This window comes from Lissotriton vulgaris, chromosome 11, assembly GCF_964263255.1.
Source record: "Lissotriton vulgaris chromosome 11, aLisVul1.2, whole genome shotgun sequence".
NCBI lineage: Eukaryota > Metazoa > Chordata > Amphibia > Caudata > Salamandridae > Lissotriton > Lissotriton vulgaris.
Window position 1 is genome coordinate 178,269,140 of NC_141699.1, and position 26,967 is coordinate 178,296,106.

A 26,967-nucleotide genomic window follows, 5' to 3' on the forward strand; every position below is an offset into this window, starting at 1 on the left:
AGCGGGTTTGCAGAGTGCTGAAAGGAGGAGGTGTGGCCTCCGGCGCAATGCCGGTATTTTTTCTTTTTTTTTTTAAGCAGCTGCGTAGCTCCCCTTATTTTTTCTCATTTTTTGGGCCCTGGGGACTCCATCCCCCAGGGCCTGCCCCCTAATTTAAAAATAAAAATCAAAATCGTTAAGGGGCCGCGTACCCCCCTAATTTCTAATTTCTAATTTAAAACATTTCTAAAAGCGCAGCGTACACCGTGCGGTTTCTTGGCCCCTCCCGAGGCGTTGATCAGCCCGGGGACCCAATCCCCAGGAGCATGGCCCTTTTTTTATAGTATTTTTTGGGAGGGGGCTGCCTTGCCCCCTCCTTATGGCCACGGGGACACCATCCCCAGGGGTCAGCCTTTGTTGTTTTAAAAAAAAAAAATTATTTTAATTTGAGGACACCTCCTGGGCAACTAATAACCCCTGGGACCCCATCCCCGCGGCTGGCCTACTCGGTTGGGGGGTCCCCAATCTCTCTACGGTGCTGCCGGCTCTTGCCCTCCTGCGGGAGCGGGCTTTGCTTTTCCACACGGGGAGCTGCTAAGATGCAGCTCCCCCTGTGGAAAACCAATTTGCTTTGCTATTTGGAAGAGAGAGCAGGTTTCCTGCTCTCTCTTCCAAACAGCAAAGTAGTTTGCTATGGCTGGTCGTGAGCCTTGAGGCTCCCGCCCTGCCATAGCAAACTACAGTGTCCCCGGGGTGGGCACCCTGGGACGCTGTAGGAGCCGGCCCTGGGGTGTGGCAGTCCCCAGGGCCCTCGAGGGCTCCACTAGGGGTCCGCGCTGCCCCCCTCCAACCTTTTTCAAAGCCCCGGGGGTTGTGTCCCTGGGGCTGGAGGGGTCCGTCACAGACCCCCAATTTACATATTTAGATCCCCGGGGAGGTTGCAGACCCCCGGGGCGTGTTAGGGGGCTTGAGCCCCCCACACAGGGTATTTTATAAAAAAAAAGACCGGCGGTGGCAGTCCCTGGGGCTGCGTGGGGGCCATGAGCCCCCCCGCCATTCATTTCTAAAAGCCCCGGGGGTGGCGGTCACGGGGCTGGGGGGCCCGAGAGCCCCCGCAACAAATTTAAAGAAGCACCGGGGGTGGCGGTTCCCGGGGCAGAGGGGCCTGAGAGCCCCCCCACACAATTGAAAGAAGCCCCGAGGGTGGCGGTCCCCGGGGCTGGGGGGGCCTGAGAGCCCCCTGCACATAATTTAAAAAAGCCCGGGTGTGGCGGGCCCCTCTGGTCCCCCCTTTACATAAGTATTGCCCCCGGGAATATACCCCCCCTGGAGGCCAATTACCAAATTTGGGGGGGGGGGCTTGGGGGTCTTTGTGGGACCCCTTGAACAGGCCTAGGGGGTCAAAGTGTTTCTACCCTGCCCCCTTTTCGCGTTTCGCACATTTTTTATTTAGGTTTCTTGTGGCTCGGTTCTCCCGAGGCACAAGATGGCTGCTAACACTTCCTGGTTTGGAGTGTTGACAGCCAATTAGCATACAGCTCGTGCTCAGCAGGGTGCGCGGATCCTACTCGGCCATAGATATATATGTACTTTTCATTGTGATTTTCTCAGGAACTACTAAACGGATTTACACTATTTAAGCAAAAGGCACGACTCTGAACCAAGGACTACCTCTTTGCCAAATTTGGTGTAATTCCGTTCAGCAGCTCCGGCTGTAGCCGCAATGAACGGTTCCTATGGAAAATTGCATGGGGAAAACACGTTTTGGGATCCCCCTTTTTTCTCGGCCCCCGCTTCACGAATCACCCCAAGAAATTCAGGATAGGAGCGGACCGGTGCGCCCCACTAGTTTTGATAATTTCGGGAAGGTTCGTCAACCGGCATCAAAGTTATTCCAAATAGAATGCTGAGGATTTCCTATGGAAAATAGGGCCTAATTATAACTACCTACTGGCGACCGCCAGTAGGTAATAAATATATATATATATATATATATATATATATATCACGCTCCTGGGTTTTTGCCACAAAGTAAGAGAGCACACGGGCAGCCGAGAAGGTTTAAACTTTGTGGCAAAAACCCAGGAGCGTGATATATATATATATATATATATATAGAGAGAGACACAGATACATATAGATCTATATTCTCTAAAAAACTAAGGTTACAGGGACAATATAGGTAGGTTCAGCATTTAACCACGCAATCCCATAGAAATTCATCTGTAGAATTATCTCAAGTAACTATAACTCGTACCCTAATGTAACAATAACTCTCAATCCGCTGTGTAGTTGTCTCATTAATAATTTGACAGCAAAAGTTGCCCTCATATTATAAATTATATCATAGAAGATGTAATGAGTGATGTAATATGCAGGGTAATCAGCAGGGCACGGCGAGGGCACGAGTTATAGTTACCTTAGGGCACAAGCTATAGTTACTTGAAAATGGCCATGTGGGGGGGGAGCCACATGCCCCCCTTTCAGTATTTTATGAGGCAGGGCCTCAGGGGATAGGGTTTTACATGGCCAAAAGTCCCCCTCCCCCAATATTTAACAATTTCTCTCTCCCCTTGGGGCTTTAGAAAGAAAATGTGCGAGTCCGCACTTGTTTTTAAAATTATTTTTGGAGTGGATCCACCGTGAATTCTCGGCAAAAATTACTACTACAAAAAAACTCCCTGTGGGACCCCACCAGCAGGACTAGGGATCAGGGTATTCCTACCCTGCCCCCTTTTGTTGTTTCTAGCCTTTTCTTTTGAGACTCTGGCTCAGTCCTAAGTCCCAAGATGGCTGTCTACGATCTCACCAAGAGATCCGCCAGATTCTCGGAGGATTCGCTACCCTAGATATCTATACATCTTTTTTTTTAACAACTCAAAAACTACTGAACGGATTTACAGCAAATGTAAAAAATGACTATTTCTCAACCAAGATCTAGCTTTCTGCCAAATTTGGTGTAATTCTGTTCAGAGGTTCGGGCTGTAGTCGTGTTCAAAATCCCTATGAGAAATTGCAAATGGAAAACATGTTTTGGGACCCCCTCCCTTTTTCTCGGCTCCCACTTGATGAATCACTCTGAATCTTTCCACACTGCAACTGCAGTGATTGTCTTACTAGTTTTTAAAATGTTGTCAAGATTCGTCATACGGCGCCAAAGCTATTAGCAAAACAAAAAGCGCTTTGTCTATGGAAATTAGGTCCTAACTATAACGTGTATGTCCGTGTATGTGTGTTGTGTTGTGTTGTGTTGTGCTGTGTGTATATTGATTCAGGGTAGCTCACAAGTACTTTAAATAAATTGGATGCATATTCTTATTCTACTTTAAGCTCTTTATCCACAGCCTTATCGTAAACGCCTGATTTCTCATATACGTTGAAAATATGCTGTCAGAGGTCCTGTTAAATAGGCTTTCATTGCCAACTAGATTGTTTTTAAATCGTTAAGGGGGCATCTAGTGAAGGATGGGACCATAGGTCTCAAACCCCCAAAAACGTAATCAACAATACAACATTTGGCAACACCTATTTTTGGTGATTATTGGAGATGCAGTACTCGGTTAAGAGAAATGTTTTTTCTCTTCACTGCATGGCCTCTTAAATAGGAGTTTAATTTTGGTGCATGGAAAGCTGTATTTTTAGGTCGTTTTTAGGTCTCGCCTGTCGATGCGCATGCGCATCGAGCAAGGCGAGAGTATTGGCACTTATCCGCTCTTTATCCACACTGCAAGGAATCGTGGCGATTCCTTGCAGTGCCCGTGACTTTTAAGCTCAATGCGCATGCGCATTGAGCTTAAAAGCGCGTGCACGTCCGTCTTTGTTTACCCGCTCCGCCCCCTCCCCTTCCCGCCGTGTCGCATTTCTCCTCCCCCCTCCCCTCCGTCCGTCCGTCTTGTTTGTTTAATTTAACCCGCTCCGCCCCCTCCCCTTCCCGCCGTGTCGCATTTCTCCTCCCCCCTCCCCTCTCTTCCGTCCGTCCGTCTTGTTTTCTTTCTCTCCTGCCGATACAATTCACATATTTCTGAGCAAATACGAAAAAATAAAACGCTTACCTCTGTGGATGCATTGTTAAAAGAGTGGTATGTCAATACTTAGAAAACATGGAGGCCAGACTCTGTTCTCAGACAGAAAGGGCTTGGCACTTCGGCTTGATGATCAGGCCTGCTGATAGAAGCTCGTCGTACATAGGCTGCTCCCATGTGTGTGGATGTGAAACGTCAACGGATTGGCCGAAACACTTCCTGAGTGATTATCTTTGTGCGGCTCTGGCGAGCAGGAGCCATTCTGCGAGGAGAAAAGAGACAGGCTTCTTACTGCTAGGCCTTTCCTTCAGCAGCCCTTCTTCCAATGTGTCAAGAACGCAGTTTTAATAACGTACGGGTCGTTTCTTGGGTCCCACAGATCATGTAAGATGTAAAATACATCTGCAATGATCCCAACGTCGTGAGTGTACGTTTTTTAAAGTTACAATGTTTACACGTCAGCGACTGGTGACTAAAAGAATAGTTTAAAGTTGTTACAATACTGCACTTAGCACCTCGAAGCTACCGGAAGGTAACGAAACACTGCAAATGTGCCGGGAAATGTTGTAATTTCGAGCTAAGGCTGTCCTCAAACGCATGTTTACGTGAGACGGAGAAATTACGATCATCATTGTGCCGGTTTCTCGCAGTTGGATTATTAAAACGCCAAAACTAAACTTGTGTTGCACGCTTCCAGGCACACTTTTAACGCTAGAAGGATATTTTGAAAAGAATTTCCGATGCAAATCGCTTCTAAAAATCTGGCAGAGGTTTGCAGTCAGCACAGCCCAGACGCTCTCACTACCCCCTCCCCCGAGGCATATTCCTGCCGAGGAGGGTGAAAATAGCTCTGGCATTTCATCGTCAGATCTAGGCAGCTCGTGCGCTATTAACCCGTGAGAGGGCTGCTCTTTAAAACCACGCTGGGTTTATAGGAGATGTATTCTGGCCTATACGCTGTTTTATATTTTAAATAGTTACACTATCCAACAAACGAGTTTTTTATTCTTTGGCAGTCATTTTTTTAATTTAGCATTTAAACAAATGCAGGCATAAAATATGCTTACATGAAACACTTTCGGGGTGAAGCTATCAACAGCTCAGCAGGTGCAGTGCAAGGGGCGCAAAAGATGCAAGGGTCCCTTCATATGGCCGTCTTCTAAAATTCAGTTTGATATGTTGTGTGCTTACCCCTTACGCCGGGTCTTCTGTGGCTGCCTGCGTTGGTGCCCCATCCCCCCAATCCCTTTGGCGCCCTTCACTCACCCTCACCCTCAACTCCTCACTCACCCTCAACCCCTCACCCTCACCCTCACTCACCCTCAACCCCTCACCCTCAACCCCTCACTCACCCTCACTCTCACTCCTCACTCCCCCTCACCCTCACTCACCCTCAACCCCTCACCCTCACTCACCCTCACTCACCCACAACCCCTCACTCACCCTCACCCTCACTCACCCTCAACCCCTCACCCTCACTCTCACTCACCCTCACTCACCCTCACTCACCCTCAAACCCTCACTCACCCTCACTCTCACTCATCCTCACTCACCCTCAACCCCTCACCCTCACCCTCACTCACCCTCAACCCCTCACCCTAACTCACCCTCACCCTCACTCACCCTCAACCCCTCACTCACCCTCACTCACCCTCAACCCCTCAACATCAACCCCTCATCTTCACTCACCCTCACTCACCCTCACTCACCCTCACCCTCACTCACCCTCACCCTCACCCTCACCCTCACTCACCCTCACCCTCACTCACCCTCACCCTCACTCACCCTCACCCTCACTCACTCTCACCCTCACTCACCCTCACTCACCCTCACTCACCCTCACTCACCCTCACCCTCACTCACCCTCACTCACCCTCACTCACCCTCACTCACCCTCACTCACCCTCACTCTCACTCACCATCAACCCCTCACTCACCCTCACCCACCCTCACCCACCCTCACTCACCCTCACTCACCCTCAACCCCTCACCCTCACACAGTGCAATAGGTCTCGGAGCATTTGAGTTAGAGCTTTTAGAAATGTTTATGGCTTTTTTTTTTTTATTCTTTAGCATTGGCTACAGGAAACAAAAATGCTAAAGATTTACAAAAAAACCCATAAACAATTCTAAAAGCACTAACTCTAATGCTGCGAGACCTATTGCATTTCCAATGCTTGTTTTTAAGATGGTCATAATGACTCTTCGTGTCTCTGCATATTAAGTTGACATGTATGCTATTGTATATAACATAAGATAGCGTGCATTTGTAAAGCACACGTTCACCCAAGGTTATCTTGGCACTGAATAACAGCTGTTTATTGTCTGAGGTTTATTATCTAGGGTAAAAAAAAACAATTCTTGAAAATACTTTTGAAATTTTGAATAGAAAGTATATTCTTGTTTTGTGGGTAGAGCCAACCTACAGGGGTCATTCACAGCCATAAATAACCACTATCTGGCCTGATAGGTCTTCTCTAGCCTTTCCAGTCTTGAGGGCTTGTTTCCACTTAATAAGGCATATGCATTTAAGATTTAATGTTAGGTGAATAGAAATCAACAAGCAGAAACTGTTTCATGGATTCAAATGTCCTACAAAAAATAATTGAAAATTTCATTTTGTTTTCAAAATAAACAAACACAGTGTTGTCTGTTGAATAATAGTAGGTGGTCTGGTACCAGGTCTATAACCCCAGTGACGCCCAACTCCACCTCTTTCCTGGACAACCTCGCCATTATCGGCTTGAAACCGCTCGTCATCACGCCCATCCACAAGGCAGGACACCCCCTCAACCCCATCTTCGTAGGAGGTAACATCATCCACTTTAGCGACACCACGCAACCCCCCTGGACGAATTACCACTGCATACACATCAACGTCTACAAACCCGACACCCCCAAACTCGCACCACGTCCTCCACAAAGGAACTGGAGCAAAATCACTGAGGAGCAGCTCAACTCCAACCTTCACCGCGACACCCCACTACCTAGACCGACTCAAACCTCGCAGCCAAAGAACTCCACAGATGGATCTCCAACTGTGCAGACGAGCTCGCACCCCTAGGCAACTCCGACAGACAATGCCCAAGGAAGGCCATCTGGTTCACCACAAAACTCCAAGAATCCGGACGCACCTGCAGACATCTCGACAAGAACTGGAGAAACAGCCAAACGCCAGAAGATAGCACCACCTACAAGAATGCCATGATGGAATACCACCAACGCATCAGATCCACCATAAGGTCCTTCATCCAAAACAAGATCCTCGCCAACTCCAGCAACTCCAAAGAACTCTTCAGCGTCATCCAGGATTCACCAAGCCCCCCCAGCGAAACCATGGACATTACCCCTTCCCAGGACATCTGTGACAAGCTCGGATCCTGCTTCCATCTGAAAATCAATGGGCTCTACGACCACTTCAACGACCAGACACCTGTCTCCGAAACCACCTCCCTCTCCAGCAACACCAGCCAGCCTACCATCTCCTCCTGGACCCCAGTCACCACCGAAGACACCACCTCAACCATGAAAAGCATCGACTCAGGGGCCCCACGGACCCCTGCCCGCCTCACATCTACCACAGAGCCGCCACCGCTCCAGAAGTATAATGCACCATCAACACCAGCTTCAAGACCGACACCTTTCCCTGCAACTGGAAATGCACAGAAGTCAGACCCCTGCTCAAGAAGCCCTCAGCAGACCCCACAGATCTCAAGAACTACTGACCCATCTCCCGCCTCCCCTTCACGGCCAAAGTCACTGAGAAGATCGTCAATGCCCAGCTAACAAGATTCATTGAAGAAAACGCCATCCTCGACCCCTCACGATTCCGCAGAAACCACAGTAACCGAGATCACTCTACTTGTCGCCACTGACAACATCCACACCCTCCTCTACCAAGGATACACCGTGGCCCTGATCCTACTCGACCTCTCTTACGCAAACAACACCCAGCTCATCCTCTCCCTCACCAAGGACCTCGTCACCACCAGACCCAACTTCCAGGAAGGAATGAAGGAATTTGCATCCTGGATGAGCAGCAGCTGCCTGAAGCTCAACTCTGAGAAGACCGAGGTCCTCGTCATTGGACCCTCCCCCTTTGCATCGGACAACACCTGGTGGCCCACCGCCCTCTGCAGCCTGAAACCCCTGCATCGTTCTCGACTCCTCAAAAAGCAACAAATAGCAGTAGGAATCAACGGTTGCACTACCCTGATATATACACAACAGTCAAAGCAAAACCTTATTTGCCAAAGTTGCCCACCTCTTAGGTCCACTGCTATAGAACCTTAATTAAACAGACAAAATAGAGAACTGAGAGGCAACAATATACAGTACAGTACATAAACCAAGCGGTTTTCAAAGGGTATTCATATATGTTCATAAAAAAGAGTAGCCGTCCTTCAGATTATTCTTCAAAGAATTTATTTATTGCAGTCTTCAAACACAATCTTGACAGAGATGACAGCCAACGCGTTTCGCCCAAATAGGGCTTCCTCAGGGCAAGATAGTATTTTAAATGTCAACTGGACTTCAGTGTGATATCACGCGGAGGGCGAGCCTGGTTTTCGGATGTCGAGTTAACGCTGTCTAAAAGAGAAGAGATCCACACGCTTTTTATTTAAAGATGGATGCCAGCATACCTTGAACATGAACATGGTGCTGGCGCAAAAATTTGTTTTCTGATGAATCTTCCTCTAATGTGTATAATGGTCAGGTCTGAATCAGAAATACATATTTTTCCGGGTGGACACTATGATAGGTGTCACTGGATGTAATAAGTAAAGTTGCAGAGCGTGGTGGAGCCATCCAGCACCCGGTTCCGAGTCTTCGTAGGGGTCAGTCTTGCAAGAAAAACGCGCAAAAAAAAGTTTCAAACAAATTTTTGCGCCAGCACTGTGTTCATGTTCAATGTATGCTGGCATCCATCTTTAAATAAAAAGCGTGTGGATCTCTTCTCTTTTAGACAGCGTTAACTCGACATCCGAAAACCAGGCTCGCCCTCCGCGTGATATCACACTGAAGTCCAGTTGACATTTAAAATACTATCTTGACCTGAGGAAGCCCTATTTGGGCGAAACGCGTTGGCTGTCATCTCTGTCAAGATTGTGTTTGAAGACTGCAATAAATAAATTCTTTGAAGAATAATCTGAAGGACGGCTACTCTTTTTTATGAACATATATGAATACCCTTTGAAAACCGCTTGGTTTATGTACTGTACTGTATATTGTTGCCTCTCAGTTCTCTATTTTGTCGTTCTCGACTCCTCCTTCTCCATGACCCAACACGTCAATGTCGTCGCCTCCAGCTGCTTCAAACACCCTCTGCATCCTCCGAAAGACCTTCAAATAGATCCCCACCGAATCAAGGAAGACAGTCACCCAAGCACTCATAACCAGCAGACAAGACCTGGAATGAGTTCCTGATTGACATCAGATGCGCCCCCTCCCAGATCATCTTCAGGAAGTCACTCAAGACCTGACTCTTCGACTGAACGGAGCTGCTGCAACCCCCCCCCCCCCACCCCAGCTGCGCCTTGACACCCTCACAGGTGAGTAGCGCGCTTACAGTTTCCCTGATTGATTGATTGAATATTATTGTATCTTAGTAGCTTTCCTTTTTTTCTGCTGATTAGAATCTCCATGTTGGGAGAGTTGAACTTGAGTATTCTATCGATTTATCAGCGGTAGGAGGCAGAGGTGAAGTCCTGAGGAGTCTAGCTCCTTTAAGTTGTCCAGTTTTAAGATAATTTGTGTGTTGTTGTTGTAGTTGATTGTTTTGATGAGGTATTTTAGCAGCATTAGCTAGAGGGTGAACAAGAGTGGTGACGTGATTGAACGCTGTTGGATGTCACTGGTGGAAGGAGCTCAAATGAATGTGGCAGCAAGTTAATACCGTAAAGGTAGGTGCAGATCACATCTACTATGCTTTCTCTTATGCTAAGTTCTTCAAGTGGTACTAGTAGAGTCTTGTGCTGTCCTGTTTCAAAGGATCCTATATGTTTTCTTAGAAATGGGAGATCAACATGGGATAATGCAGTGTTTTTTTCATTTGTCATGGATGACTTGTATATCCTATGGTGGTCTTGGTAGCGTATTAGCGTTTTGGTTGTAAAAGAAAATGTTGCCTCTCTTGTACAGAGAGATGTATTTCTGTCTGTTAAAAAATATTCTGGGATTCCGTACATGAATGAAGTTATTTCATGTTTATGAATTTAATGCAGGTACTCCTAGTACTGGTATTACAGGTGATTAACCTTGCAGTTATATTTTATATCCTATTTGTTGGAATATGGTAGTGGGTAAACAATGCAGAGTTTAGTGAGAATAATGGTGGGGACGGTTGGATTTTTTAGTATGTTCACAGGATATAGTACTGTAAATTATAAGTTCACAGGATATATTGTAATCTGACCTGGATTTGCATTATTTTAAACTATTTGCTCTTGTGTTCTCTTTTTAATTTATATAATAGTAATACATAAAGACATACAAAATCAACCTGTCTTTTATATTATCCTTGAATAATTATTTATTCTCATTCTTTGTGAAGGATCTAAAATATGACGTAGGTGGCGGTGAGAAATTTGATTCCCTGACTGATTTGGTGGAACATTACAAGAAGAATCCTATGGTGGAAACCTTGGGAACAGTACTTCAGTTAAAACAGGTAATGTTTGGCTCAATGAAAGCTCAGTGAATCCAGATCAGTGTCCGCATTTTTATCAATGGTTCTTGATTGTAAGATTTTCCTCCGGTAACACACAATCAATTTGCGCATTTGAAGCATTGAATATGGTTTACATAAGCAATTAACAACAGAATATCAGTCTTCAGTTCTTGAAAAAAGTCCTTATCATCGAAGGGCCTGATGGATTAACTCTGGATATCTTAAAACTGGATCTAGTTGGATTTGAAGTTCCAGTGGGCCCAACCTCAATGGGACCTCTCCGACCTCTTCAGATTTTGACAGAGACTGCAAAAGATCTGCAGTTGTATTTCTTGGACGGCTATTGGGCCAGCACCAAATCCCTCTTCCTTCCCCACCCAGAGCTGACAGTGACAGATGCATCACTTCTGGGATGGGGTGGCCATCTGTGAGAGGTAAAGATCTGAGGTCTCTGGTGAAGTCCTGGCTCCACATCAGCATTATGAAGCCGAGGGTCATCTGCTTGGTGCTGCAAGCCTTCCTGCCGTCCATCAAAAGGAGGCTGGTGCAGGCTATCACAGACAAAACCACCACCATGTGGTACTGCAACAAACTGGATGAGGCGTGGTCAGGGACACTGTGCCAAGAGGCCTTGTACTTTTGGAATTAGCTGAACCACCAAGGAATTTTTCTGATGGTGAACCACCTGGCAGGAATATTGAATGTCAGAGCAGACAAGCTCAGCTGTCGGTGCCTAGCATATAACCAGTGGTCGTTATATACAGAGATGGCGCACAGTCTCTTCTGCGAATGGGAAGACCCTTAGCTCGATCTGTTTGCAACGTCCGAAGACGTACAGTGTCAGTACTTATGTACGTTGGCGTTTCCAAGGCGTCTATCTCTCTCAGTTCTGCCTCTAGTGGAAATCGGGACTCCTGTATGCCTTTCCGCCGCTACCACTCCTGCTCAGAGTTCTCAAGAAGATCAAGACAAACATATCCCAAGTCATCCTAGTGGCTCTGGATTGAGCACAGAGAGTATGGTTTTCAAAACTTTTGAGCTTTAACATATGTCCTCCGATCAGGCTGCTCCACCGAGAGAACCTGCAGTCACGGCAACAGTAAAGTACACTAAAAAGTGCTTGATGGAATGCTTAAATTAATCTCAGCCACTGGTAGTCGCTCGGGCTGCAACTCAGTCTATTGTTATTCTGTCCACCGTGCCACCTACATTTGAACCCTGCCATATACAAATCACTCTTGACCCTTCTGCAATGGGAACAGTTCAGCCTGAACTGCCAGGTCAGGTCCTCCCGAACCGAAAAACAAGCAACCCAGGACTGGTTTTGCCCTAGTTACTACCACTGCATTAGCATGCAGAGCTCCTGTCCTAGACATCTACCAAGCATACGAGGTCTTTCCTCCACCAGTCCACGAAGCACTATTGTTTGGATAGTCAGGCTCTCCAACAGGGCATTTTGCCTCTTCGGTCCTGCTGGACTTTTTGTTTTGAGTCCTCTCACAGACCCACCTCCAAATAGGTACTGCTTTGGTATCTATTCAACTGCTACGTCTAGAAGTCTTTATCCGAAGAACAAGTTACTTACCTTTGGTAATGCTCTTTTTTGTAGATGCTATAGCTGCAGAATCCTCACTGACCTCCTATTCTTCTCATTCTGTGATTGAACCCAATCTATTAATATGATCCCAAGTCTAGGAATCTGCCTGCACACACGTAGTTTCCGAAGCAGCATGGTGTCAGGAAGGCGCCACCTTCCGGCACACATAGGTACTGCTAAATACTTTCTGGTGCAGTCTGATGCCTAGGGAATATTCAAAAGGTGAGGAATCTGTGGTTAGGTAAGAGTTTCTACAAGTAAGAGCATTACCAAAGTTAAGTAACTTGTTCATCAAGAGCAGCCGCTGGCAGCAAATGACCATCTAGGCTCTTAAGTTTCCCCATCTGAAACACCTTAGATTTCTTACAGTTTATGTGCTGTTCCAATAGTTCCCCAAACTCTTCCATGGCTTGCAGTAGAATAGGATCGAGTTGGATGTCAATGATATACCAGCGCGTCATCCACATACAATGTCACCATGTGTGGTCACCCATACCTCAATCTTTCAAAGCTACAAGACCCCTATCCACCCCAAACCTACATATCAGCAGCTAGCGTGAACAATAAGAGGCAAAGGGGAACCCCTATCATATCCATCTGCCTAGTTCAAAGCGTGCTTTAACCCCCTGTCCCGTGCAAGCCTTGCCGGGGCGCTTGTGTATAATAATTTGATCCACCTGATGTAGTCTATCCCAGACCTAAATGATTTGGCACCACCCACATGTAGTCCCACTTCACAGTATCAAAAGCTTGTTCAATGCCCGACCAAGTCAGGGCATATTCATGTTCGTCCAAGTGCCGTATGGAGCAGTTGAGACAACATATTTAAATTACAGGCAGAACTTCTTCGTTGAATAAACCCACACTTGTCTCCATGCACCAGCCAGGTGATTGCCTCCGTCTGCCTGTTTGCTAATACTTTACTGAGTATCTTCTGATCCACATTCCACATAGACAAAGGATGATATACAAATAACTGTGCAAGATCTCTGTCAGGCTTAGGTTTCAAAAGTAAATTGAAACAACAGGAGAGAAAGGGTTTTGTTGGAACCATTCTTTTACCCCTTACGAATAAATGTATTGCAATCAACATAAGAGTGTCAAACAAAAGAAAATGAACAACAAAGGATGAAACACAAAGCCAGTTGTGCAAGTAGACAGTGTAGAAATTTACACCCACTTAGAGTTCTGAGATTTAGTAAAGAGATAGAGTGCACGTGCTTAGTGTGGAAAAAGGACCCTCAGGCACCAACTGAAAAAGTCGGTAGCCAGTTGTCTTCATTGGGTCCCTGATAGTTGAAAAAGAAACTGAAATGGTGATTGGAAAAGTGCTTTAAAAAGAGTGTGGGCTACTCATCAAACAGTAATTTTATTGAGAAGGTAGCTCTAACTCTATTAAAAACAGTGAAAAAACAATGGACTGGTGATTGGTTGAGTTAGCTTGAACCAATAAGTCCTCACAGTGGTGACAAATAAACAAAGATGGTCAACATGTTTCTGCTAAGGAGCCCAAAGTCAGCTCAGCATTCGTCAGGACCAAAACACTCATTCATACTCCTTAGTGGGCACTCACTAAGGTGTCCTAGCCTAAGGTGTAGAAAACGATTTTTTTTTTAAACTAATACAACCTGATTACTGTAAAAGTTCCTATGATGGATGAATCTCCAAGAAGTCTCGCCTCATTAAGGGAGACAAAAAATCTGAAAAATAAAAGAAACAAACAAATCTGTTTTGTATGTAACTGTTCTGCAATTATCAAAATTCAGTATATCTAAGCAACCGTGCACATGTATTCCCAGTAATGAAATTAATACAGAGAATTATACTGTTGAAGATACAGGGTACAGTGCCCAGGAGAAGGCTATCTCATTGTATGAGTTCTCAAGCAAGTGCTCACTGTTTATTAGCCTATATCAGAGGACACGCAAATCATATTATTTATGCATGTTTAAAGAGTAGATAAATAATCTGTGAAAGTGCTCGTCGGAATAAAAGACCAACCGAAGATTGGAATTTTTAGAAATGCAAATACGTCCCTTGAATAGGGCGCAATCAGGTAGCATGTCGTGTCAGAGAGGGTAAACTCACTTTAAAATGTCCGTTGTCGAACATCATGGGCTGGCGGTGGGGGGAAAACCTTCACGCTCGGTCAATCTATCAGCAGAAGACAGGGAGATTATTACGCTATAAAACTCCTCTGCTAGCGTGTGGTTGGAGTCACAAAGGTTACTAGCGGTAATTAGAGTGAAGATCGTAAACTTACTTGCTCCGATGCGACTCCCCGCCTGTAAACCTGCTTAAGCCACAACCGCCGCCCGCAACAACCTAGGGGAAATGCGGTCGCGGATTTGTTTTGTAAAGAAATGCGGAAGTTCGGGAAGGGCGCGGCTCGCGTTGTTAGCGGTCACGTGCTCCTGCAACTTCTCATTTTACTTAAAGGAGCCTCACTGTTTTATTGCTAACTGTGCCGTTTTCGTAGACTATCGGCATAATAGAACGTAATGAACCCATTTCTTCACTCTAATTACCGCTAGTAACCTTTGTGACTCCAACCACACGCTAGCAGAGGAGTTTTATAGCGTAATAATCTCCCTGTCTTCTGCTGATAGATTGACCGAGCGTGAAGGTTTTCCCTCCACCGCCAGCCCATGATGTTCGACAACGGACATTTTAAAGTGAGTTTACCCTCTCTGACACGACATGCTACCTGATTGCGCCCTATTCAAGGGACGTATTTGCATTTATAAAAATTCCAATCTTCGGTTGGTCTTTTATTCCGACGAGCACTTTCACCGATTATTTATCTACCCTTTAAACATGCATAAATAATATGATTTGCGTGTCCTCTGATATAGGCTAATAAACATTGAGCACTTGCTTGAGAACTCATACAATGAGATAGCCTTCTCCTGGGCACTGTACCCTGTATCTTCAACAGTATAATTCTCTGTATTAATTTCATTACTGGGAATACATGTGCACGGTTGCTTAGATATACTGAATTTTGATAATTGCAGAACAGTTACATACAAAACAGATTTGTTTGTTTCTTTTATTTTTCAGATTTTTTGTCTCCCTTAATGAGGCGAGACTTCTTGGAGATTCATCCATCATAGGAACTTTTACAGTAATCAGGTTGTATTAGTTTAACATTTTTTTCTTTTTCTACACCTTAGGCTAGGACACCTTAGTGAGTGCCCACCAAGAAGTATGAATGAGTGTTTTGGTCCTGACGAATGCTGAGCTGACTTTGGGCTCCTTAGCAGAAACATGTTGACCATCTTTGTTTATTTGTCACCACTGTGAGGACTTATTGGTTCAAGCTAACTCAACCAATCACAAGTCCATTGTTTTTTCACTGTTTTTAATAGAGTTAGAGCTACCTTCTCAATAAAATTACTGTTTGATGAGTAGCCCACACTCTTTTTAAAGCACTTTTCCAATCACCATTTCAGTTTCTTTTTCAACTATCAGGGACCCAATGAAGACAACTGGCTACCGACTTTTTCAGTTGGTGCCTGAGGGTCCTTTTTCCACACTAAGCACGTGCACTCTATCTCTTTACAAAATCTCAGAACTCTAAGTCGGTGTAAATTTCTACACTGTCTACTTGCACAACTGGCTTTGTGTTTCATCCTTTGTTGTTCATTTTCTTTTGTTTGACACTCTTATGTTGATTGCAATAAATATATTAGGTTTCAAAAGTGTCTGTTGCTCTTGCATAGGTTCTGGGAGTATACCTGTCTCAAAAGCTTCCACATATTCTTTCAATAGTTTTCCCACCAGTTGGCCCACACCTTGCTGCGGACCTTGCTGGGGACAGAGAAGCGAGTACTGCACTGCCCACAAATGCTGCCAGATACCGCCACCGGTCACTCCACGCCGCCGCAGCCTCTCCACTCGTACGCAGCCGCTGTGATTGGAGGACCGAGGGGAGCTGGGAACTACACATTCCAAGCTCCCTTGCGGCCCTGACAAGGGGGATTTCGCGCCAGGAGGAGCCATAAAATCGACGTCACCCCCGGTGGAGCTGGGGATTGAACTGACACCCTACCTTGCTGCCGACCTCGCTGGGGACAGAGAAGCGAGTACTGCACTGCCCACAAACGCTGCCAGATACCGCCACCGGTCACTCCACGCCGCCTCAGCCTCTCCACTTGTGCGCGGCCGCTGTGATTGGAGGACCGAGGGGAGCTGGGAACTACACATCCCAAGCTCCCTCGCGGCCCTGACAAGGGGGATTTCGCACCAGGAGGCGCCATAAAATCGACGTCACCCCCGGTGGAGCGGGGGATTGAACTGACACCCTACCTTGCTGCCGACCTCGCTGGGGACAGAGAAGCGAGTACTGCACTGCCCACAAACGCTGCCAGATACCGCCACCGGTCACTCCATGCCGCCGCAGCCTCTCCACTCGTGCGCGGCCGCTGTGATTGGAGGACCGAGGGGAGCTGTGAACTACACAAATGGATACAATTCAACAAGTGAGCCATCCGCCCCTGGTACTTTTGCCATGGATAATACTTCATCCACAATTTCTTCCTTAGTGAGCGGAGATTTAGAATTTCCCGCAGCACCAAATTGTTCTAGGGAGCGGAGATAGATTATTATCTATCTGTTGTGCATTATGACCAAGAGGCTGAATATATATCTCCTTCAGGTGCATAGTAAAAATGTTGTTAATACTTGCTTGTGTTAGGATTTTTTTCACTTGTGTGTTCCTGACCCTCACTATAGGCACATATTTATTAGCCAGGCTAACAACTTGCCTACCTTCCTGAGCAACCTATGCTTATAAGTAACATATGTAAGGCGACCCAGCCTGTCCCAAGTGTTCACTAATAACTTCTTCAAGTCTATCCAGTCAGTCAATCTCTCGAGGTGAAAGACGAGCCTCACATCCACTTTCTCAATTTACTTCTCCAATTTACTTTTCAAGATACATTTTAATGCCATAGATCTTGGCCAGACATTCTCTTCTGATCACCACTTTCATAGCCTCCAATCGCTCTATTATACGCAGTACCTCAGTTTGTTTCGAAGTACTGTAGGAGGTTTTACTGCAGCCACTGGGAAAATATTATATTTGAAAGAAGTTGCCATAAGTAGGCAGGAGTAGGGGGTGGTCTGATGGGTATCTTGCCAGAAAAGGCCCCCCTCAATTTGGTTACTGTGTTGAGTCGGGACAAAAATGTAATCCAGTTGGCTATGTGTCCCAGTGACTGGTTTATAAAATGAGTAGTACCTGTCAGCGGGATATAAAAAATGCCAGGTATCTATTAATGCCAGCCCCTCCATCACTTCTCTGAGGGACTTGGTCATATTTGGCTTAGTGTTCTTCCTAGAAGGATGTCAGTCTAGTACCCTATCAAGTACAAAGTTAAAGTCCCTCACCTGGAAAATCTCTAATTGAACGCCAGGGGTTATAACCATTAATATTTTCCTAAAAACAAACTCACCATCATTAACATTTGGACTATATTTCGACAAATCAGGCATCATGTGAATGTATTGTACCTAACACTACAAGATATATCTACCCTTTGGATATAATTTAACATCTGTTAATTGAAAGGGAACACCCTGTGCCACCCAAATTAGAACCACTGCCCTCCTCAGCAAAGCCTGAATAAGATGTATCATGCAACTGACCCCTCCACTTGTTACAGGTTTTTGCAGTACTGTCACCATATCTATTAGTCTCCTGTAACATTACAATACTCACAAGGCATCATTTTTAGTATTCATATACTCTATATTGCTTAATGTTGATGTCCACTCCAGGTTTCAAGTTATGATTTTGTATTTCCACCCAATGTAACAAAAACTACCCACTTCCACCTGTGCACAGCCAAAGGTGTCCCATGTCTCCTTTCAGGTTTAGATAAGACATTTAGGTCTAGTGCTAATGCACCTACAAAAACATCAAACTGTGCAATGACAACCAAACCCCTCTCAACTGACCCCACCCTCCCCAAGGCAGCGTGCACATACTCGGGCCAACCCCAACAGTGCCGACTAGCTGACACCTCTGCACTCTCTAACAGACAGGCCAGACTACCAGCCCATGGTTACATTGTAGGGAGCCTCATTTTAAGCTTGGGTGGCAGACATGAAACCAGGGTAAAGACTGGATTTTGAGATGTAAGTCACTCAGTTGCTCCTGTTACAATCCCCATCATCTCACATATAGCAGCATGTTTCTTGACTGTTATACATTCTAACCAGATCTCAGTTACAACATATGACTCACCCATCAAGAGATTAACAGTAAGCATGATCAATCATAGTCAAACAACATGTATTACGTGTACAAAATGAAGCGATTGGTTTAACCCCTTCGCAGCTGGGCAAATTCCCATGCTGTGCTGGGGGCGGGAGGGGCGCGCACAGCATCCCTGTGCTCATGACGAGGTCAGCTCGTTATGAGCCACGGTGGTCGTGTGCTCATGACGAGCTGAGCTCGTCATGACCACACCCGTTTCTTTAGAACGTTCGCACAGCATGGGCATTAGCCCAGCGTGCGAGCGTTCTAAAGGTCATGAAGAGCTCGTCATGAGCACACGAGCACCGTGGCTCATGACGAGCTGAGCTCGTCATGAGATTCGAAGGTGTTAACCATAGCCCCATTGTATTATTCATATTTGGCAAGCCGTGTTGCTCTTATTGCAATTGTTAGCCTCCATCTCCAGCATCTTCCTGGGTACTTATAATGATCAAACTGTAAAGTCTGCCCTCACAGCCTCTATAAATCAGATTTGCTGAAGAAGTCAAGAGTTGCTGCCCTCATTCTAGTAGCTTTCATCACGTACAGTCTGAACATTGACTTCCATCAAGATTCCATCCATCTACACCTCAATCCTCCCCATTTCATGAGGCATACTTCCAGTTGAAGCCTGCTAGGAGCCACTCATTAATCGTGCAGATCTGTATTGTTTTCCAGATCCAGATTGCTGGCTTGCTACTTAGATTTCAAAGGTTGTACCTGCCACTACTTCAGCCAACTCCCATGCGTCTGTCAGGGAGGAAAATAAATTACATTTACCATCATACTGAACCCTCAGTTTTGGAAAGGACATTAGACTGTACTTTAAATTCAGGTTTTGCAGATTTTCTCTTGACTGATAAATTCTTAAGCATGCCCTGCTCTTTTTAGGTCTCGCCTAGCGTATTGCATAGCAATCGCTCTGCGAGAGATATAGAGAGCTGCTTCACAAAAGCTTACCAAGGGGCTTTTCAATGCGGATTATCGACAGTGCATGTGCTTTGTGCGCGTGCGCGCCATTTGCTCCCCCGTCCCCACATCCGACTTGAAAGCAAGTCGCTCGATCACCACCATTCCACCATTTGTGCCTCTTATCACTTCAAAGGCTCCCACACCATCAGACTTCAAAGGAATGCTTCCCCCGCCCCCACCACAGCAATGCCGAGAGCTTGTTTTTTTATTTCAACCAGCAACTCCGAGCAGTGCCCCTTTTTGTTTGTAAATACCTAATCTACGGCCTAACGATTTTCATACCTACTTTTCACAAAGCTATATTTCTTTGTAGTCTTGCCGAATATAAATATATAAAAAAAAGAAAAAGAATTGCATCCCTCCAATGCATGTGGGCGGTGGTAGGGATCGCTGCGATGTTTCTTTCAATGTTCCGATCGTTGGTGTTTTCAAAAGCTCGTCAGCGGTGCCTTTGTCTGATAAGCAGCTGTTAATGATCACAGACAAACCCAGCGATCACATGACTGTGGCAGATCATTAAGCGGCGTTGCCTTTAGCTCCACAGTTTAGCTACACATCAGTGATGCACCGAAAACGTCTTTGTACTCCACGAAACACACAGGGGGGCTTTCAGTACCGCCCGTACTGTAAATAACATAAAACGTGCAAGTGTCTTTCAAGCGACGAGAACAGAAGTCAGCATCGCCACAAAGACAGCCTTCCTTAAGATGATCCGAGCAAGTCAACTGCAATGCTGCCAGGTCATAGGTCACCAATATTCAAAGCCGGTATGTATGCTAGTTTAGTACGCAGATTAAAGCTTGCGATTTGCTCGGTTGGCTGCCCCTCGGTTCTCGTTTCCCACCAGTACCGCTAACCAAAAGGCTCCTCACTGAGTCGCTCTCCTTTTTTGAGGGTCATTGGTTCTGTTACACATACCGTAAATACGTTGAAACACACAAACATGGTAGATATGTTTACTGACCACGCGCAGTTTGAAATAATTTTGCAGAGCTCAAGCCTAACGCATCGTGCGTGAGAATCACGTGAACTGGGCTAAGAATCAGCTGTCACGCCGAGAAAGTCATTGTAACACACAAAGAACCCTTGAAATACAGTCGCAATGAAACTGAATGCAGCATGTTGGCAGGCAGAAGTGCTCATTACTCAGTGTAAAGGCTAATATTACAACCAATCGGAGTGGGCTGCGTCTTTTGGTAAACATGCTCTTATGGGAAGTTTCCAGCCTCAACGTCATGGGCAGCTGTCGCTCAGGACAAGGGGCTCGAGTTGTTGGAACTGATGCAGCTCGACCGAGGGTGGCGGGGAAGGGAGGACAGTAGAACGTCTCTGCCGCGGCCTCTGCACACTGCAACCAGTCCGCTCCCGGTGAGAGAGACTCGGCCTAACACATGGCTCCAGCAGTGCCCTGGATCATATCTGTTACTTCTGAATGCTTTGTTTCACTTTAAAATAACACAATTTGCCTCCACATGGACATCTGAGAAAATGTTTTTGAACATGAACTTTGGCGACCTTCAATAACAACTGCCATAAGTGAATCACATGCAGTAACCTGCACCAGAGTCCAGGCGGCGCCTCAGTGGCAGTAGTGTGGCGAGGATGCAGTGTGCCCTGATACAAGACAGGCAAACGACACCCCTTTGACTGCTGTTCGGGTTGTAAAACACAGAAATTATCTCGGTTTGGGTTAAATACACTGAACATTAGCTTCACAAAAGTTATTTACAAAAGTTCAAGCTATTGCAATTATAAATTACAATAACTTTTATTTAAGTATTAATTAATAAAAAAAATTAAAAGCAATTGTTATTTGTAATATCAATACATCTAAGTTACGTAAATACAACACATAGTGCATTACAAATGCTATAGGTGTCACATTTGCGAAAGTTAAAAGTATTGGCATTGTAAATGACAACGGGCCATATGTATCATCAACCTGATTTGTGATTCTGATATAGCGATTTTTTAGAAATCGCTATTTCAGAATCGCAAATTGGGATGTATGTACAAATTCGCATTTTTTTTGCCAATTCTTAGTATTCCTTAATTGCGATTAGCAAATTGCGAATCGCAATTAAGGAATACTTTCCCATTCATTTCTGTGGTCCAGGAGGCCCATAGGAATGAATGGGAAGTTATTCTCAATTTGCGGTTTGCAATTTTGAGAATCGCAAATTGAGAATAATGTCAAGGGTGCAGGGGTGTCCAAAGGACACCTTGTTGCACCCCTGAAATAAGCATGGGTGCGCATGTAGTGCACATGCGCGTCACATGGCACTTTGAAAAATGCAAAAATGTGCATTTTTCAAGGAATTCACAACTTACCACCAACTTGAAGTTGGTGGTAATTTCCGATTCCTTAAGGACAATTTGCAATTTTTTTTTGCTTTATACATTGCATTTAAGGAATCACAAAATTTGCGATTCCTTAAATGCAATTGCAAAATAAGGAATCGCAAATTTAGCGATTCCTTATTTTGCACCAGATTTTCCTTAATACACACCATTTAGCAAATTTGAATTCGCAAACGCCGAAATTCTGCGAATTTCGGCATTTGCGAATGCGAATTTACTTGATACATATGGCCCAACGCTATTAATTTTGCTATTTTCAAAACCAACACATAAATAAAAAATATGTCATTTACAATAACAATAGCTCAAACTTTCCTAATGCGAGACCTATTGCATTGCAAATGCTTGTTTTTAGTATAATCTGTGTGAGGAAAGTAGACATATTATATGGTGTGGTTTTGCAACGTCATTGTGTATTACACGTATCAATCCCATTAGGACCCTTAGGTTTCGTCTGTCAAAACACCAGCTCAATCCAGGGTAGCTGTGTTCACTGATCAGCAAGACTTGCAAAGAGGAACAAGTGTACACTATTGTAAACGGCACTAAAACAATTGAAGAAGAAATCCACACAACACTAAAGAAATCCTATACCAACTTATAACAAGCATTTGCAATGCAATAGGTCTCGCATTAGGAAAGTTTGAGCTATTGGTATTGTAAATGACAATTTTTTTATTTGTGTGTTGGTTTTGAAAATAGCGAAATTAATAGCTTTGTCATTTACAATGCCAATAGTTATAACTTTCGCAAATGCAATATGTGTTGTATTTATGTGACTTAGATGTATTGATATTACAAATAACAATGGCTTTTAATTGTTTTTTAATATAGATAGAGTGAGGGCGATAGATAGAGTGAGGGCGATAGATAGAGTGAGGGCGATAGATAGAGTGAGGGCGATAGATAGAGTGAGGGCGATAGATAGAGTGAGGGAGGGCAATAGAGTGGGGGAGGGCGATAGAGTGAGGGAGGGCGATAGAGTGAGGGAGGGCGATAGAGTGAGGAAGGGCGATAGAGTGAGGGAGGGCGATAGATTGAGTGAGTGAGGGGAGCCGCTCGTTGTGGAGCTTGCTATCACGGACCTTGCTGTGGGGAAGCTGCATTTTGATCCTTTGAACCCGGATCACGGAAATTGCTGCTGAGAAGCCGCCTCTGTATAGGTGACGCTGCGCCAGGGGTTCTCCTTCAGGACGGGACTGCGAGGCCCACCAGGCTGTGCGAGGAGCATCAAGCACACCTGCTGCCTCTTCCCATGACCCCTCCCCTCTGTGACCGGCTTGAAAACTCCTCGCGGCCCCCGCTTCGCGGGAGCCGCTCGTTGTGGAGCTTGCTATCACAGACCTTGCTGTGGGGAAGCTGCATTTTGATCCTTTGAATCCGGATCACGGAAATTGCTGCTGAGAAGCCGCCTCTGTATAGGTGACGCTGCGCCAGGGGTTCTCCTTCAGGACGGGACTGCGAGGCCCACCAGGCTGTGCGAGGAGCATCAAGCACACCTGCTGCCTCTTCCCATGACCCCTCCCCTCTGTGACCGGCTTGAAAACTCCTCGCGGCCCCCGCTTCGCGGGAGCCGCTCGTTGTGGAGCTTGCTATCACAGACCTTGCTGTGGGGAAGCTGCATTTTGATCCTTTGAATCCGGATCACGGAAATTGCTGCTGAGAAGCCGCCTCTGTATAGGTGACGCTGCGCCAGGGGTTCTCCTTCAGGACGGGACTGCGAGGCCCACCAGGCTGTGCGAGGAGCATCAAGCACACCTGCTGCCTCTTCACGTGACCCTTCCCCTTTAGCTAAACTTCCAGCTTATAACCAGCTGCAGCTACGCGTAAGCGGGACGCGTGTGTGGGACAAATCCTGGGACAAAGCCCGGACTAAGGGCGGACCCTCTTAGGCCCTCATAGGCCAGATTAGGCCGGGCCGGGCATACTTTCCTGTTCACTTGTTTTTTGGTACTGGTTTCTACTTAGCCCTTGTTGTCCAAGAAATTCCATTTACCTATCATGCCTTCACCAGCTCTGGACAAATCTATAGTGAAGCTGGGGGGGGTCCAAGATTAGAACCCTGGATACATATTTTCCACGCTCTTTGGCGGAGGAAGAGGGAGATTTGGATACTGCCCTTGCAGAACGCAGGGTTGAGCGCCGACGCTCTTTTGAAAATCTGAAACGTAGACCCCTGGTAGATACTCTAGACGGTGGCTCATCGTTGATTGTTAGTGAGGAATTTCTTTCACAGGAAGGAGTCCCTCTTTTGTTGAGGGAATGTACTGTTAGTCCCTGTCAACCTGCCGTCCAGGCACCGATGCCTACCCCTTCCCCTAGCCTCTGTTGTACAGCTATTGATCTTATATCCCAACCTACCCTTATTTCTAAATCAAGGAAAGCTAAGCCCAAATTAGTTACAGTGGCCGAGCTGCACGGCCCTCCCCCTAATAAGCGTAGAAGGAAGTCGAGGGCAGGTAAGGGTAAATCCAAACTTTCCCATTCCGATTTTGGAAAACCTACTAAGTCTGTTCCAGTTCCCGGTAAGTCTAATGAAGTTACGGGTACTGCTCCTCTCCATATAAATAGCCTGCCTACTTTATTGCCCCCAGTTGTCCCCCAGGGGAACCTTGAATTCTTACTCAGATCTCTGCTGCAGCCTATCAGCGAGAGTATTAAGAGAGTGGAGATCAGACTAACTATTCTTGAGGCTACATTAAGTAGTTTGAATTCGCAGGTCAATACCCTTGGAAGATCCCCTGAAACTATGTCCCCTCCCACCCTACCCCCCACCTCACAACCTCCTTCAGCTATCTCAGGACCAACTGTGGTGACCTCTGCCACCCCTACTCTGCAACCCCTCATGGCCAAACCAGTTCCTCCATGCCTTAGTAAAACTATCATTCCCCCACTACTACCCGCAGGTACTACTCCCCCTGTTATAAATCCCAATGGGGCTGTAAATGGTGACGGTATTCCACCCCCTTTACCAGAGAAACCTGCCCCTAGAGTTCGGAGACCCGACCTTCCCCCCGAAGCTAACGATCTTATGGTAGTTATGGCCGGGGTTCCTCCCCTGGAGATGGGGGAAGGTGAGAATTTTTTCTCACTAAAAAATCAAGTAATTAAATGGTTGAACTGGAATAGACCTCTTCCTGCATATTTTAATAATGAAATTGTGATGGTAAGGAGGGTACCCTGGCTGGGTAAGACCAGGAAGTCAATAGTAGGGGACTGTATTTTGGTGAGCTTTAGAGACCCAAGGACTGTTCATTACATCTGCCCGGGGTCGAATAGATCATATGAATCCACCATTCGGACCCTGCCTGTATCTTTTTTCTTCCCCCCTGTACAAATGCATTGTGATCAAGCTCAGGACAAATGGACAAGGGTTGATCGGAGGGGTAGATTTTGTGGGTATCCAGCCCAACCTAATTAAAAGGAGCGAGTGAGGGAGGGAGATTGATTGAGTGAGGGTGGGCGATTGATTGAGTGAGGGAGGGCGATTGATTGAGTGAGGGAGGGCGATTGATTGAGTGAGGGAGGGCGATTGATTGAGTGAGGGAGGGCGATTGATTGAGTGAGGGAGGGCGATTGATTGAGTGAGGGAGGGGGATTGATTGAATGAGGGAGGGGGATTGATTGAATGAGGGAGGGGGATTGATTGAGGGAGGGAGGGCGATTGATTGAGTGAGGGAGGGCGATTGATTGAGTGAAGGAGGGCGATTGATTGAGTGAGGGAGGGCGATTGATTGAGTGAGGAAGGGCGATTGATTGAGTGAGGGAGGGCGATTGATTGAGTGAGGGAGGGCGATTGATTGAGTGAGGGAGGGCGATTGATTGAGTGAGGGAGGGCGATTGATTGAGTGAGGGAGGGCGATTGATTGAGTGAGGGAGGGCGATTGATTGAGTGAGGGAGGGCGATTGATTGAGTGAGGGAGGGCGATTGATTGAGTGAGGGAGGGCGATTGATTGAGTGAGGGAGGGCGATTGATTGAGTGAGGGAGGGCGATAGATAGAGTGAGGGAGGGCAATGGATAGGTGGTTGTGTGTGGTTGATTGTGTGTGTGTGGTTGGGGTTGTGTGTGTGTTGTGGGTGGGGTGTGTGTTGTGGGTGGGGGGTGTGTGTTGTGGGTAGGTGGTGTGTGTTGTGGGTGTGGGGTGTGTGTTGTGGGTGGGGGGGTGTGTTGTGGGGGTGTGATGTGGGTGAGGGGGTGTTGTGGGTGGGGGGTGTGTGTGTGGGGTTGTTGTGTATGTGTTTGGTTGTGTGTGCGCGATGGCTCAGCAAGATCTAAAAAAGTAGACACTACATGTAAATCATTTTTTCTGTTTTTCAATCCGAGATAAAAAATACAAACTCCAATTCGAGGGGTAATGCTTGCTGGGTGAAAATAGAGTACCCTTTCCTCCCTGTAAAAAAAGACAAATGGTAGGATTCCATTGTTGGATACAGTAAAATAACAGGAAGGATGACTTCCATAATAAAGCGAGAAGGGCAGACGGACTCAGTGTTGACATTAAAAGAAGGATCTTGGCAGATGGTCAACGCCTTTAAAAAAATCCAGGTCAAAGAACGAGATGGGCACTCACAATATGCGACGGGGTTGTATCTGAAGGGAGGCTCTCTTGGAGGGGATGGGGAGGAGTAGAAAAGATGTGAGCGGTAAAGCTCCATGATTGATACATTTAATTCTTGTACTGCAATAGTGTGCTCATTCTTTCTGAAAGACATGCTTCCATATAAATCAAACTAAACTCGAGCATTATCTCAAACTCGTAACTTCATTTACCAAGGAATAGTACTCAATGGGACCTCTTCTTCATTGAACATGACGAACGGGGCTAAGGCTACTGCATTTTCTAGGAAGCCGTGCAGTTCAGAGGGAGCACAACAAAAACTGCAGCGTTCCAGTGCCTAGAAGACAATATCAGCAATTACAGACAGCCGATTCGTGGAAGGCAGCAAGGCCGACACCCCCACGGGCACTGCCTCAAAACATCACACGCTCGACTGGCATTAAAGCAAAGTCCGCGCCACCGTTTGTTGTGGACAGTCGGATTCTACAATAACATAACTATTAGTGGGGGTGAGGCATTGTATCTCCTAATCAAGAGCTTT

General features: G+C 46.1%; 1 protein-coding gene across 2 annotated transcripts in view; it reads left to right on the forward strand.

Moving 5' to 3' along the window:
- Positions 1 to 26,967, forward strand: part of PTPN11 (protein tyrosine phosphatase non-receptor type 11) — a 582,335-nt gene that overhangs the window by 228,024 nt on the left and 327,344 nt on the right. For both annotated transcript variants that reach the window (XM_086943082.1, XM_086943081.1), the window contains exon 5: positions 10,555 to 10,671. In XM_086943082.1, coding sequence (XP_086799208.1) covers positions 10,555 to 10,671 — 117 coding nt within the window. The remainder of the gene's footprint in view (positions 1 to 10,554; positions 10,672 to 26,967) is intronic.